Source organism: Leuresthes tenuis, unplaced genomic scaffold (assembly GCF_036924035.1).
Source record: "Leuresthes tenuis unplaced genomic scaffold, fLeuTen1.0.hap1 SCAF_24, whole genome shotgun sequence".
In the NCBI taxonomy this organism is placed as follows: Eukaryota; Metazoa; Chordata; class Actinopteri; order Atheriniformes; family Atherinopsidae; genus Leuresthes; species Leuresthes tenuis.
Window position 1 is genome coordinate 7,923,713 of NW_027325378.1, and position 14,326 is coordinate 7,938,038.

The following is a 14,326-nucleotide window of genomic DNA, read 5'->3' on the forward strand; positions in this document are numbered from 1 at the left end:
AAATGAGAATAACTTTGTTTATGTTGCACCTTTTAAAAAGCGCTTTGGCAGATCAGGTAGAAGAAACTGTGAGCCCAACAAGTCCAAGTACAAGAAACAAACAACAGGGAATAAGAGTGCAGTACAATTTTAAAATATTAAAAACAATAATAAATAAATAAAAGGAACGGTCACATGAAAGCAATGTATAAAAATGCTTTTTAAAGGAGTGATTTAAAAGAAGTCATCGACTCTTTCAGCCTGATCATCATCATTTCCTGACACTCCTGACTGCTGCCACCAACGCTCCTAATGAACCAATAGGAGCACAGAGTGACATGCTGGTCGATGCCGTGCTGACAGCCAAATCAAAGGTGAAAGAATCCAAATGAGACTCACCAAACACAGATCTGGTTGAGCAGAGGTCCGGTCTGAGTGATGAGTCCTCCAGCTCATATCAGAAACCCCAGTCTGCTGTGATTCAGCATCATTGTTCAGTCTGCACTCACCTGATACGAGGTCGTCACCAGAATCAATAGATGCCTGTCGCACAGTGTGGTTTGCAGTGCACATACAGCCACACAGAGTGTAGCTGCTGTTTCATATTCACAAACAGTCTTCAATGAGGACAGGCCAGGTCTGCATCTGCACCCTCCTCTTCCGCAGCCATGCCTTTGTAATGTGTGCAGAATGTAGTTTTACATTGTCTGGTTGAAAAATACACAGATGTCCCTGGAAAAGATGCATTGATGGTGCCATCACAGAGCTCTGATACTACCCCATACACCACAGAGCTCTGATACTACCCCATACATCACAGAACTCTGATACTACCCCATACATCACAGAGCTCTGATACTACCCCATACATCTCAGAGCTCTGATACTACCCAATACATCACAGAGCTCTGATACTACCCCATACATCACAGAGCTCTGATACTACCCCATACACCACAGAGCTCTGATACTACCCAATACATCACAGAGCTCTGATACTACCCCATACATCACAGAGCTCTGATACTACCCCATACATCACAGAGCTTTGATACTACCCCATACATCACAGAGCTCTGATACTACCCAATACATCACAGAGCTCTGATACTACCCCATACATCACAGAGCTCTGATACTACCCCATACATCACAGAGCTCTGATACTACCCCATACATCACAGAGCTCTGATACTACCCCATACCATCAAAGAGCTCTGATACTACCCAATACATCACAGAGCTCTGATACTACCCCATACACCACAGAGCTCTGATACTACCCCATACATCACAGAGCTCTGATACTACCCCATACATCACAGAGCTCTGATACTACCCCATACATCACAGAGCTCTGATACTACCCAATACATCACAGAGCTCTGATACTACCCCATACATCTCAGAGCTCTGATACTACCCCATACATCACAGAGCTCTGATACTACCCCATACATCACAGAGCTCTGATACTACCCCATACATCACAGAGCTCTGATACTACCCCATACACCACAGAGCTCTGATACTACCCCATACATCACAGAGCTCTGATACTACCCCATACATCACAGAGCTCTGATACTACCCAATACATCACAGAGCTCTGATACTACCCCATACATCACAGAGCTCTGATACTACCCCATACATCACAGAGCTCTGATACTACCCCATACATCACAGAGCTCCGATACTACCCCATACATCACAGAGCTCTGATACTACCCCATACACCACAGAGCTCTGATACTACCCCATACATCACAGAGCTCTGATACTACCCCATACATCACAGAGCTCTGATACTACCCAATACATCACAGAGCTCTGATACTACCCCATACACCACAGAGCTCTGATACTACCCCATACATCACAGAGCTCTGATACTACCCCATACATCACAGAGCTCTGATACTACCCAATACATCACAGAGCTCTGATACTACCCCATACATCACAGAGCTCTGATACTACCCCATACTATCACAGAGCTCTGATACTACCCCATACACCACAGAGCTCTGATACTACCCCATACATCACAGAGCTCTGATACTACCCCATACATCACAGAGCTCTGATACTACCCAATACATCACAGAGCTCTGATACTACCCCATACATCACAGAGCTCTGATACTACCCCATACATCACAGAGCTCTGATACTACCCCATACATCACAGAGCTCCGATACTACCCCATACATCACAGAGCTCTGATACTACCCCATACACCACAGAGCTCTGATACTACCCCATACACCACAGAGCTCTGATACTACCCCATACATCTCAGAGCTCTGATACTACCCCATACACCACAGAACCTGGCTTTTGGACTGGTTGCTGAGAACAGTCTGGATGCCCCTTATGCTCTTTGCTTCAGGGCGCATAGAGTCCATTTCCCTGTGCTCCTTTGTCCCTTTAGCACTGAAATTCCTCCAGATTCCTCGAACGGTTTTAAGATATTCTGCTCTGTAGTGGGAGAGATATGCGAATCCCTTCCAATCTTTATTTTCAAACAGTTAAATTTTTTTTTCTTTTGATAAACTGGACATTTTCTGCCTGCCGATTTTTCCACTTAAAAGACTTTTGGATCAGATCACGATTTTTTTTAACTTCGTTTCCAGAACGAAACTGTTCTGATTCCAACTTTTTTAGGATGGTAATTTAGGCCTGAAATGCAAAAACTGATAGATGTTAACAGGCTGAATACATTGAAGATTAAATTGAATTGAAAATGGGCTCATTCTGTCTGTAATTAAATAAAAGTCAAAGTAAATCTAAGAATTACTTCCCATTTTCTATCCTGTCACAACCTTTTCTGTTTGGGGTTTAATATTCACTAAACCTTTATTTTAAAACTGAAAACCTTTTTCAGAGTGAAGAGCTTCTTTATGAACCATGCAGACGTCTCAGGTGTCAAAACTAAACTTCCAGAAAACTGAAAACAGCTGTTCTGAGTAATCCAAGGCCTTCTGTTCATTTCTGTCTCACATGTGTCCTTTTATTTGTCTTCTTTAAACTTTAGATCATTTTAATCATTTTAATCTACTTTACTTTACTACTTTACTAATCGCACTATTCAAACAAAATTCTCTCGTGTCTTCCTTAGATCGTCTGTAGATGTTGTCTCTGCTTTCTTGGGATTGTTTTTGTTTAATTGTTTGTGTAACTATTTAAAGACGGAGATAAACCAGAGCATCCGCAGAGGGTCAGCTGACGGGGATCCATCACAGATCAAAGAACGGCGGATGAGGAAAGAGTGGAAACTTCATCCATCAGCCGAACTCATCAGTGCGATCCCCCGAGTGAGAGATCACTCAGTTGTTTATGACTCCACATACATAAATAACTGAGCTGAAATGGTCCAGGAGGCTGATCCTGCAGACCAGAGAATCTCACACAGCTTTGTGTTCGTGCTGTTTTATGATGCTCGTCTCAAACTGTTTGCCCATCTGTGGCTCTCCTCCATGTGTATAAACTTTACTCTTTCATGTCAACAGATAAGTGTTTACAGTGTGGGAGAGGAGGCCGGGCTTCGACCTTTCACCCTGGGAATACTGGGATACGAAGACAGCACGTAGTGATGCTGTGGTTACATTTTGACCTGCTTTGAAGATCAGCATCACTTTACTAAGTGTGATTAGCAGCAACTGGTTAAAATTTGCCAATAAGAGGAAAGAAACTTCTTCTTTCTACAGATAGTCCAACTTCATGCATTTCAAAATGTTTAATTTTCTAAACTTTTAACTCATTATTTAGATTTTTCATTGCTTAATCTTTGAGATCTTCATTGTATTTTTGTGTCTTTTAAGTTTTGTCTTGCTCTGTAAAGACTCACCTCACATTAGGCTGACTGTTTAAGGATGATCAGTCTATCTTTATCAACTGGCTACGGACACGTGTTCTCATGGTTCAACAACAGTGCGCACGGTGGCCCTGACTGACTCTAAAACAGCTTACTGCCTTTAAAGGCTTTTACTGACATTAAATGTTCATCAGTGTTGGAATTTCTGTCTTTAGTTCAGATCAGTCTGAGAGTCCCTGCCTGCTCCGGATGATGGTTTCGAGGTCAAAGCTTGAACAACTGTGACATCACGTGTCTGACGAAGCCATTCATGAACATCTTGGTTTAGCTGACAAATACAACACAAACTAAGAAAACATTACGCATATAAACATACTTTTAGAATTTAAGAGCATGTGAAACATAGACAACACACAGAAATTTGATGGGTTTTGGTAATTTTCTCTCACTTGTGCTTTTTGAGCTTTCAGGGCCACCATAGTCTTCTCACTGCTTAATTTCAGTGGTAAGACCAGCATGTTCTGACTGAATTCCAGGTCAGAGAGAAATAAACCAAAGAGGGACAAGACAGAGAAATCGGATGAGCTTCCACATGTTCATTTTTATCAAGACAAGATCGGTGCTTTGACTGTAATCTGCAACATTTTTAGTTGCATTTCTGATTATTTATAAGATTCTGGAGCCCAAATGTGGTTTCCTTTAAGTGTGAGAACATCTGCAATAATCCAGGTAAGAAAGAGCAAAATCTGGGCTTGTTATGATATGATAAATGTACCAAATTGCTCAAAGCAATGCAGCTGTACATCACTCTGGCTTCTACAGTTAAAAATGTTATCATCTCCACCTTCTTTCATGGGTGTTCTGACCCCAGTAAGCGCAGGACATTCGACTTAAATTAGCCCGTGGTTCTCTTAAAGTTAGGCTGCAAAGAACCATGAAATAACGTATAGAGAACATTAAGCAAAGCAGAAGCTTGACGTTCTTCAAACACCGGGGTTCTTCTGAGCTCTGCACACAATGTTCCCATTTGGTTGTATTTCAGTGTTTCTGAATACAGAAAGCTGCAGAGATTTCAATGGCTCGGCTTAGAGGATTGAACTGCAACGCTGTCGTTGGGTTTTCCAAAGCTTCGGGGAACGTTCTGCACAGGAGAACGTCTGAAGAACCAAATCAAGCAAATAAAAAATAAAGTCACATTTTTATCAGAGAAAACCGCAGAACAAGCAAAACAAACAGTTTCTGTAGGAGCAGCACAGTAATAAAAAGAAAAGACCAGTCTGAGTTTTAGCCAATCAAAGCACTTTATTGCACTGTATAGTGTGACGGTGAGCCAATATCAGGCTCTTATAAAAGTGTCATTTAATCTTTTCATCATGTGTACAAAACAAGTCAACACACTTGTACCGTACAAAATCAACACTATTTACATACAGTATACACACACACACACACACACACACACGCCATGCAGTCTTTCTCCCATCGAGCCCCGAACGCACAGACGAGTCCTCTGGGTTTCTGATGGGAAATCCTCCTGATCCACACACACACACACACACACTCAGGGACTGAAACATAACCGCTACGCTGCTACCCACAAACCCAAACTGCTAAGTTAGCCAAACAAGCGCTAAGCATCTTCTGATATGCATAAAGGTTTTCTTCTTCTTCTGATGATGATGATGAGCACATGGAGAAAAACAATGGCATGAAGCAAAGAGAGATGAGATGACGTCACACGTTATTTACCCACAGGCATGTAAACAAATTCATTGTTCAGGAGTTTTTCTAAACAACATCAACACTCTGAGTAAAACGCTTTTACACAACCTGCAGACAGGTTGGACGATTCCCAGAAGTCTCTCAGACAAGAGTCCTGGAATAAAGTGATATTTCTTTAAACTCTTCATATACTTCTATTATTATCTATGTTAGAATCTAATATATCCTCAGTTCGTTTGAGGAAACGTTTGAGTCAGTGCACATCAGGTGGTAGCTGCTGTACCGGAGCTCAGAGGGTGTTCTTTACTGGGGATTCCCATCAAAAACCAAGAGAAGAAGCACGACGCACCGAGACAGACGCGTGGAACATGCTTCTTTTAAAGGACAGACTCAGAAAATGCTTCAAGACATTGCTGAACTCAGACTGCATCCTAAAAGTCCTAAATGACGAGAATGACATGACAAGATGGAGCCTACAGGCTGACTAAACAGCCATTAAATGTGGTCCTTCTTCAGCAGTGGAGGAACAGGAAAGGGGGCCGAGAGCGGAAAGATAGTGGAAAGAAGCGCCGCCTCAACTAGCTGAATCATCCGGTGCCCCAGGCTCTCCTGTTTTAATCTTCCGCCCAGGATAATGGAATTTTGTCAAATGTCTTTAAAGATGAGCTCAATTACACATTAATCACCAACTTTTCATTGAACAGAAACGTCACACAGCAGCCTCTGAAGCTTCTCCAGTTAACGGGTTCAAGTCTGGGGTGACATCTAGTGGCAGAAATGTAAAATTGCAACTATCTGAATATCTCAACACCCTGTGGAGCCGGTGTTTGTTTGACCTTTCTGGGCTACTGTAGATACATGGCAGAGGACCTCCATTCAATGCTTGAACTACCACAGAAACATTATCTCATTGCACTTCTGCCACCTGAGAAGTTACACACAATCGTTACCATTAGAAGTGATAAATACACTTCATACTGGATCTAAAATAGCTGTTTGATTTGAACTCCACATGAAAAGGTTTTTATATGTAAAGAGCAGCGTGGCACGACTGCAAGAAAACACAAATCTTGAACCCTTAGAAGTCGTTTCTGATGATTAGAGATATTAATCTCATACGTCTGGAATCCACTCAGCCAGTAAAGAACACCCTTTTAGGGTATTATTGCTACAATAGAAGCTTTTCTATGTAAACTTCATCTGGAGTTCCCTTTGTCCCAACAGTTTCCAGATGTTTCTGCAGTCAAGCCACACCAAAGATTAGACAAACTAAGGATTTAGCACAGCTGTTCCAGGTCTTTTTGTTTGATTAAAACATTCAAAACGGAGCAGTGGTTAATGGTCAGATTGTTTGATTTAATATATATTAAAAAATAGGCATCATTTTGATCCTTTTTAAGTCATAAATTACCTTTATTACCCCTCAGAGAGCTCTCAACACCACAACCTGTTTAGTTTATCGTAAAAAAAGAAAATCAGAGAAAAAAATAAATAATAACAATTAAAAACTGTGAATTGTTTAATTTCCTCTGATTGACAGCTTAAAATTACAGCAGCAACATCTGGAAGCTGTTATTATTGTCATCATTCTTTATCTATGATGTAGTTTCCCTTGAACTCCATTTAAATAATGATAATAGTTACATTTCTTTTATATATTCACACAGTGCACTTTGATGCTTTGGGTCTGATTTTCACAGGTCAGCAATTCACTAAATTAACTGGACAAATTGTCAAAATTAAACTTTATTACTGTCTGTGTTGAAATTTGCAGCATTTTTGCTTTAAATGAACCTCTTTATAGAGAGGCAGCACACTTCTGAGCCTTTAAAAACTACACGAGACTCAGAGAAGATGCAGCAGTGCAGTTTCCTCGAGCCACCGAAAACACACACAGGTTATTTTGTTTCCTTCCTCCCTGGAAATGTTTCTTATCTGGTCGTCTCAGGTTAAAATCAGTGTTTAAATGTCCCTGTCACACATCAACACAGGTAAACACACACACACACACAGGGTGCGGGTGGAGAGAGCTGCATATAGGGGCTACTACACCTCATTGTGTTTTAGGTATCTCTCCATATAGATTATTATGTCTATGTACAATATTTATATTTTTACAATAATCTGGATGCCCCTGTTCTAATTGAAATAATACCACAAATATGGGATGTTTGGATGCGACCAGTAAAACGATTGGACAGGTACAGTCTCTAGAACCTTTCTTCTTCTGCTTTAACGTCCAAGACGACGCGCGGTGCGACGACCGGAGCCGTCGCCCCTGAACACAGTGTTCCCCTCAGGCTTTCTGCAGTGACGAGCTCCTGCTCACGGTCACAGGATTGAGCGCGGGTGTAAAAATGGTCGTAACACCTCTGAGCAGTCAGTCACTCAATGAGCCAATCAAAACCCACCGGCACAGCACGACTTTAAAGAAAACGGACCACCACACCATACGCAGGTTCAAAAATACAGTACATCTTGATTTTTCGGGAAATAAATGAACAACAACGGCAAAATGCACAGCATACGAACGCATGCTCGCTCTCACTCCCGCACACACACACACGGACACGCGAGCGCTCTCAGGCTACATGTTGTAGGCCACGTAGATGGGGTCCAGCTGGTCTTGTAAGAAGCCGTCGCGGAGGTGCATGCGCTGTTTCTCACCGCGGGAGTTGATGGGGATGACGCCGATGTCTGTCACCACGACGACGCCCACGATCAGGTAGTGCTCCTCCAGCACCGCCTTGGTCACCATGGGAACCAGGTCCAGGGCTTCTTGCTCGGAGCCCTCCAGCTCCACCACCACCACCAGTAGGTTGGTCCAGGTGAAGACCGCACTGACGAAGACACACAATCACGTTCAAGTCAGCGTGTGGCGTGTTGTGAAGCGTGTTAGAGTGTGTAAACAGTTTTATAGAGAAACCATTTCATGGACTGAAAAGAGAAACTCTGAAAGACCCTCAGAAAGCCTGGAGAACTGTTGCTCAAGACCACTTTAAAAGATTACAGGAAAGCCTGGCAGCTTGGAAGGAATATTTTGTCAGAGTCTGTTTGACAGCAGCTGGCTGTAACATGAGGAGGTGTTGATGTGTAAAACTGGGCAAATCGCAAATGTTCCATAAAACCAAAGCAATGAGTTTGAAGAGGCTAAAAGAGTGACGATTTTAAACTATTGTTGCTGGTGTTTCGCTCTAACGCCATCAATCAAGACCATGAAGCCTTCTCAGACTATAGAGTGAGACAACATCAGAGTTATGCATCCTGAGGGAACGAGTCCTTTGACCATCCAAAGAGCTACTCCGATTATCGGCCAGTAGGTGTTCTTGTAAACTGTCTCTTGGAACAGGTGGTTAGCTGCAGCATCGTGAGATCACTTGTCATTTCCTTTTATCTAATTCATAAATATTTCCAAAGTGTTTTTTTTGTTGTGTTATTATTTGAAGACAAGTCAGGTCAGGAGCTGCACTAAGCTGCCGCCTCCGAACTGTAACTAATCATCACGTTGAAAGCTAAATGACCAATACAGCAGGGACAACAAGCCATGCAGAGGACGAGGTCATAATTTCACTAATGTCAGGACATCTGAGGGGATAAAGAAGAAGATATCTGCTCTACACCAACAGCTGCATTTGAACACTGATTTGTCGACCTCATTCTTGTCAGTATTAACATAAACCTACCACTCCATGATGCTCTTGTGTGCACGGATGACGGATGTCTCGATGTCGATGGGATGGTACCTCATCCCCCGCAGCTCCATGGCCTCCTCCAGAGCCCCCACCACGAACAGAGCGTCATGCCTCTCTGTCCCCACACACAAACACAGAGTCAGTTCCGCTCTTTGCAACAACCGATCGAAGAAACGCAAGAGTCAAGAGAGCAAACATCACCTCCGTTGGCATCAGTGAGCTCAGTGCGTCGGAGGAAACCAAGGTAGCCTGTCCGGGCCCAGACCGTCTGAGTGTCACCGAAGCTGAGCCTGGAGCTGAAGTGGTCCGACTGAAGGACCTCCTCGCCGTAGCCGCTGTAGTAACCGCTGCCGTTATGAGCGCTGTGAACCCAGATCTGCAGCAGGAGCACAAAAGGCTCTTTAAACCTTGTAATTAACTCTCATTACAAATATATATGGAGTGATGAAGAAAAAAGAAAACATCAGTAAAAATAGAAAAGACAAAGACGGAGGAGAAAGACAGAAAAGAGAAAAACAAACAGAAATAAAATATGAAAAGAAAGAGCAACAAAAAGTTAAAGAGAGGCAACAGTCGACCTCTCCGAGATGAGAGTCTCCCAGCGGTCCTTTGGTCTCTGGGTTGGCGATGATGATACGGACTCCAGGCAGGATCTGGGGAAAGAGAAAGTTGCCATGGTTACTGCTTCATGCTGAGTTACGCCTTTGATTCCACCAAAAACACCGGGAACAGACAGCTGTTTGCATTCAGCACCCAGTTTAAATTCATTTACATCAACACATTAAATCAAATAAAGCTGTGAATAAACAAACATCAAAACTTCATGTTCCACTAACTGACATTAAAAACATTTTTCTTCTTTCCTCCACCCACATGCAATGAGTCAAAATCAGCAGCGTGCTGATCGATGACCGGCCCCCAGACATGACGTCCTGCCTTTGTGTGTCAGTGTGGGGGAAGATCACAACTCATCAAGCTCCGAGAAAAATCCATCACTTTCCTCACAGATCAGGGCTTGTTTTCAGAAGCTGTGGTTATATCAAATATAAATGTGCTCTGACAAACATCTTCTACCATCTGTTTAATGATCTGTCCAGTAACATTTAAGAAGTTTGAAGTCGGCAACCTTCATGGATTATGAATATTTTGCACTCCAGCCAACATGTCACACAGCAGAGCTTCAGTCTAACACGCTACCATTCAGCAGTGAAGGTGATGACTGCTGCGCACCAATGTCATGATCACACACCCAAAATTTGTTGGGCTGTTTCACTGATTTCAAAGAGTTTCACCAAAGTCAGGAGCAACAACGTCTGCACCACATTTATGGAGCTACATTTCCATTTTCCATAAGATAAGGAGTGGAAGTTACAAAAGTTAAAGGATAAAAATGGAGATCATGACTGAGACGGGATTTTTTAAAAAGGAGCAAAGAAAAGGGCTGTAAATAAAATAAAAAGTGATAAAATAACAAGAAAATTGATTCATTCTGACACCGATTTAATGAAAATGGAGCCACGCTTCATCCTTTACTCAGTGTTAAAATCATAATTTAAAATCATTTGCAAGGCGAGGCAAATTTATCTATGAAGTGATAGATAAAGTGATTCAAAAGTGATTTAAAACTAAAACTTACAGGCCAGTGACAGTCCTTTAATTCATTTATCGGTTAATTACATCTTTCGATCTGATTCAGAAAAGGCAGGAGCTGACACAGACCTGTCTGGGAGTTTGTTCCACATACATGTTTAGTTTTAACTCTGTGGATAGAAAGCAAACCCTTAAAGGTTCATTACGAACCAGAAGAACTGAAATCAAACCATTAAGCTTTATAAACCAACAGCAGTATTTTTAAATCTGACATTTATCATGTCTGGAGGATGCCCACAAAGGTGGGAGAGGCAAGAACTAAGCGTTTACTCTGCAGCTCTTCCAATGGCAGCTGGGCTTAAATGTATGAGAATCGAAGAATAGAGTTCGAAATTGTCAGATCATTTGATTCACGTCATAGCAGCGCAGGGTCTTCCGTGTCCATGTAAACGAAGAAATGAAAAGAATCACTCATATTTCAGACTTCATCCAATCATCATGAGGCAGCTCATGAATGGGGCCAGGGGTCATCTTTAAACTGGAAGGCAAACATCCGCTATGTGAATATATCGTAAGCCAGATGGTTAAACAGCGACTGTTTTATCTCTCTTCTCAGATGGTGAAGTGACGCTTCAGAGACGCTTCGTGCTCTGAAGACGGTAAAAGTCGCGCTGAGAACTCGCCTTTTCTCAGGCCACACGTCACAACAATTGCTTCCTGTTTGGTTTTCTGTAAAAGATGACTTCACAGCCAGGCTGACTATCAGGGATCCATCGACTTTACCAAACAGTTCATCCCTCCATCTTTACATTCACATACATTTTAACTCGCCCGTTATTAGCTTAAAAGCATTAGTGACAGTTTTATTCTCTCAGCTCTGGTTCATGAAAAGATCAGTAATGATAAGTAATGGTTCTAACGAGTATATGATGAAACCTGTTTGAGTCAAAGTAGCTTTAAATGAATGGAATTAAAATTCAGTTAGCGGAATATGATTTTTCAGCGTGACTGACTGTGGTTCATGTGGGTAAAATGAATTATTACAAGGTGTCGTGTGTTTTTTCTCAGGCTGACTGTTTCACATTCACACGACGCGCTCCGCTGTCGCTCCTCCCGACCTCGCTGATGGAGTTCACAGAGTTGCTGTAATGAAACTGAAATACGTTCTGCTCAGCCGTCACATGAGAACAATGTCATTTCCTCCTGGATTAAAGCAGCAGATTCGAGGCGCCACTGGAGGATAACTTGGGGCTTTTTTTTTCGACAGTTCTTTGGTGTCAGAGAGACGGAGCAGCAGGGAGGACTGAGGGGTGGACGACACGGTGTTCATTTATTTCTTTTTCCAGATACCTCCACTCTTTAACATCCACTCCAACTAATGCTCAGACATGCTTTTCATATCTGGTTTGACATTTATGTGCACAATGACCGATTACATAAAGAAAGACATCAAGATGAAGGCAAACATTTGAAGTGATAGTTGAAGGTTTAAGCTCTCACATGCTTTGTATGAAACGTTTCCATCAGCTTCAAAGGTTGGTCAGAGAACTCTGGTTTAGGGGATTATTTTCAGACAATTTAGCTTTAGAAATCTTTTTAAAAGGGTGCTCAAGGTCTTCAAGGGTTTGAGACACTGTGGATGATTTCATATTGTAGCTAAGTTCAAAGCAGAAACTTCCCATTCAGTCGTGGTTTGCTTTCGTGTTCAGATCCACTTTTATATGAAACCAGAAACGCCTGACAAAAGGCATAAAGATAAGGCGAACACCTGATTGGACAGTGGAAAACATCCCAAACATCGCTGTGAGTTGGGCTGAACGTGCTTGTTGGATGTGTGTACAGCGAGTGGTGTTTTTTTTAAATGTCTGAGAGGAAAAATGAAGACGTGTTGAACCGTAAGCAGAAACGCAGCTCAACAAGGTTTCCACTTGTTCGAACCTACCACAGCAACAGAGCTCATTTCAATCAAAAAAACTTCTGCTTTAATGTTGATAACACTATTCGTTTACAGTAAGAACACGTGTATAAATGGCTGTCAGTAAACAAAGCTCTTCAGACAGCTGAATTCCTGATAATTATTGTGAAACAGCTCAAACATGGTGTCCGGTGAATCAGCTCAATGTGAAACACATCGATTCTCACGTGACCTGTCTATCTAATGAAGCTTGTATGCGAACAGTAAAGGTTTTGTTTCAAACACCCACAACGACTATGAGCTCAGCTCTGATATCAATGCATTCCTTATTTCTAACCTGGCAAAGGAAGAAACAGAAAGCCAGCTGTTCTTTCACTCATGGATGAGGACAGAAACCATCAGCACACAACGACAGCTGCTGTTTTTTAAAAGAGCTCTAAAAATAAACGGACTTCGCCGGACTTAATCAACTCGGCGTGGGCGAGTTCTCCACCGCAGGTGATGATATTTTCTTCCTTCCTCTTCCATCTGTTAGCCTGTGACGAGTAGCTGCAATATTCAATATTTTCTCTCCTGTTATATCTAGACAATAAAGAAATGGTCACTTTGTCCTGATAACAAGACAAATGTGTGAAGGAAAACCTTTTTAGACAAGAACAAGGGCTGTTACTATCTTGAAAGTGTTAGCTTAACAATCAGTGTCACAAAAGAAATTGCTACAAACTTTCAACTAAATCTGAGCCTGTGCTGTTCGTCCCAGCCAATCAGTATATCCAGGACATAAAATCAATACAGTAATCACTTCTTTATTTCTCTCCCCAACAGAGGCCGCAAGAAACCCGGCTGTCATGATCAATGACCGGTTCTTTGCACTTTAGAGAGGAGAAGAACGAGGCCGTGTCTGGCTTTATAGGCTATGTGGTCGTGGTTATCTCCCATCACAGCTTCCTGCGGGTCTCCCAGCATCCACAGGGAAACTCCTACACATGGTCCAAAACGTGGCGACACATCCAGCGTTTCATCAGCCAATAGGGACGCATGTCTCAACGCAGTCATTCACGTCCTGGTCACATTCACTTTGCACCTCTCTATCGTTTCTTCTCGAACTCTTCGAATAGATTTAGGACACACTGCTTTCTCAATTATCTGTAATCTTTTGTAAGATTTGCAATAATTCTTCCTTCTTGGCTTTTGATGGTTCGTATAAATGTCGACATTAAAATACCTGATACTATTCAAATGCTTTCATTATAAAGGCATGGTGATAATCTATGCCATCCAAAGCGCCTTAAACAAATCCACAATGAATCCAGGAGGCGCTCCAACATAAAAACTAGTTTTTCAGGCCTGCAACTATCTCACAACTCCAAGCTAACGTAAAGCAGCAACAAGCAGAGAATCCTCCATGTAAGCAGCCACACAATTACTCCTTTAAGCAGTAGCACAAAAACAAAGATGATTAGAAAATGGTCGGATACATCGAGTTCTCGCATAAAATGTCACTAATGGATGAGGTAACTTTCTTAACTAGTTACCTCTAGACTAGTTACCTCTAGACTTTCTAGACTCGATGCAGTTCTCTTCTCCCACATATGCACAGACAGAGA

The 14,326-nt window shown here is 42.1% G+C and overlaps 1 protein-coding gene across 4 annotated transcripts in view; it reads right to left on the reverse strand.

Annotated features, from left to right (window-relative positions):
• Positions 1–5,078: 5,078 nt before the first annotated feature.
• LOC140284583 (disco-interacting protein 2 homolog C-like) overlaps positions 5,079–14,326 on the reverse strand; it is a 63,130-nt gene continuing 53,882 nt past the window's right edge. For all 4 annotated transcript variants that reach the window (XM_072378488.1, XM_072378487.1, XM_072378489.1 and 1 more), the window contains 4 exons: positions 9,793–9,867; positions 9,416–9,590; positions 9,206–9,329; positions 5,079–8,362 (listed from right to left, as the gene is read on the reverse strand). In XM_072378488.1, the coding sequence (XP_072234589.1) occupies positions 8,110–8,362; positions 9,206–9,329; positions 9,416–9,590; positions 9,793–9,867 (627 nt within the window). In that variant the 3' untranslated portion in view covers positions 5,079–8,109. The remainder of the gene's footprint in view (positions 8,363–9,205; positions 9,330–9,415; positions 9,591–9,792; positions 9,868–14,326) is intronic.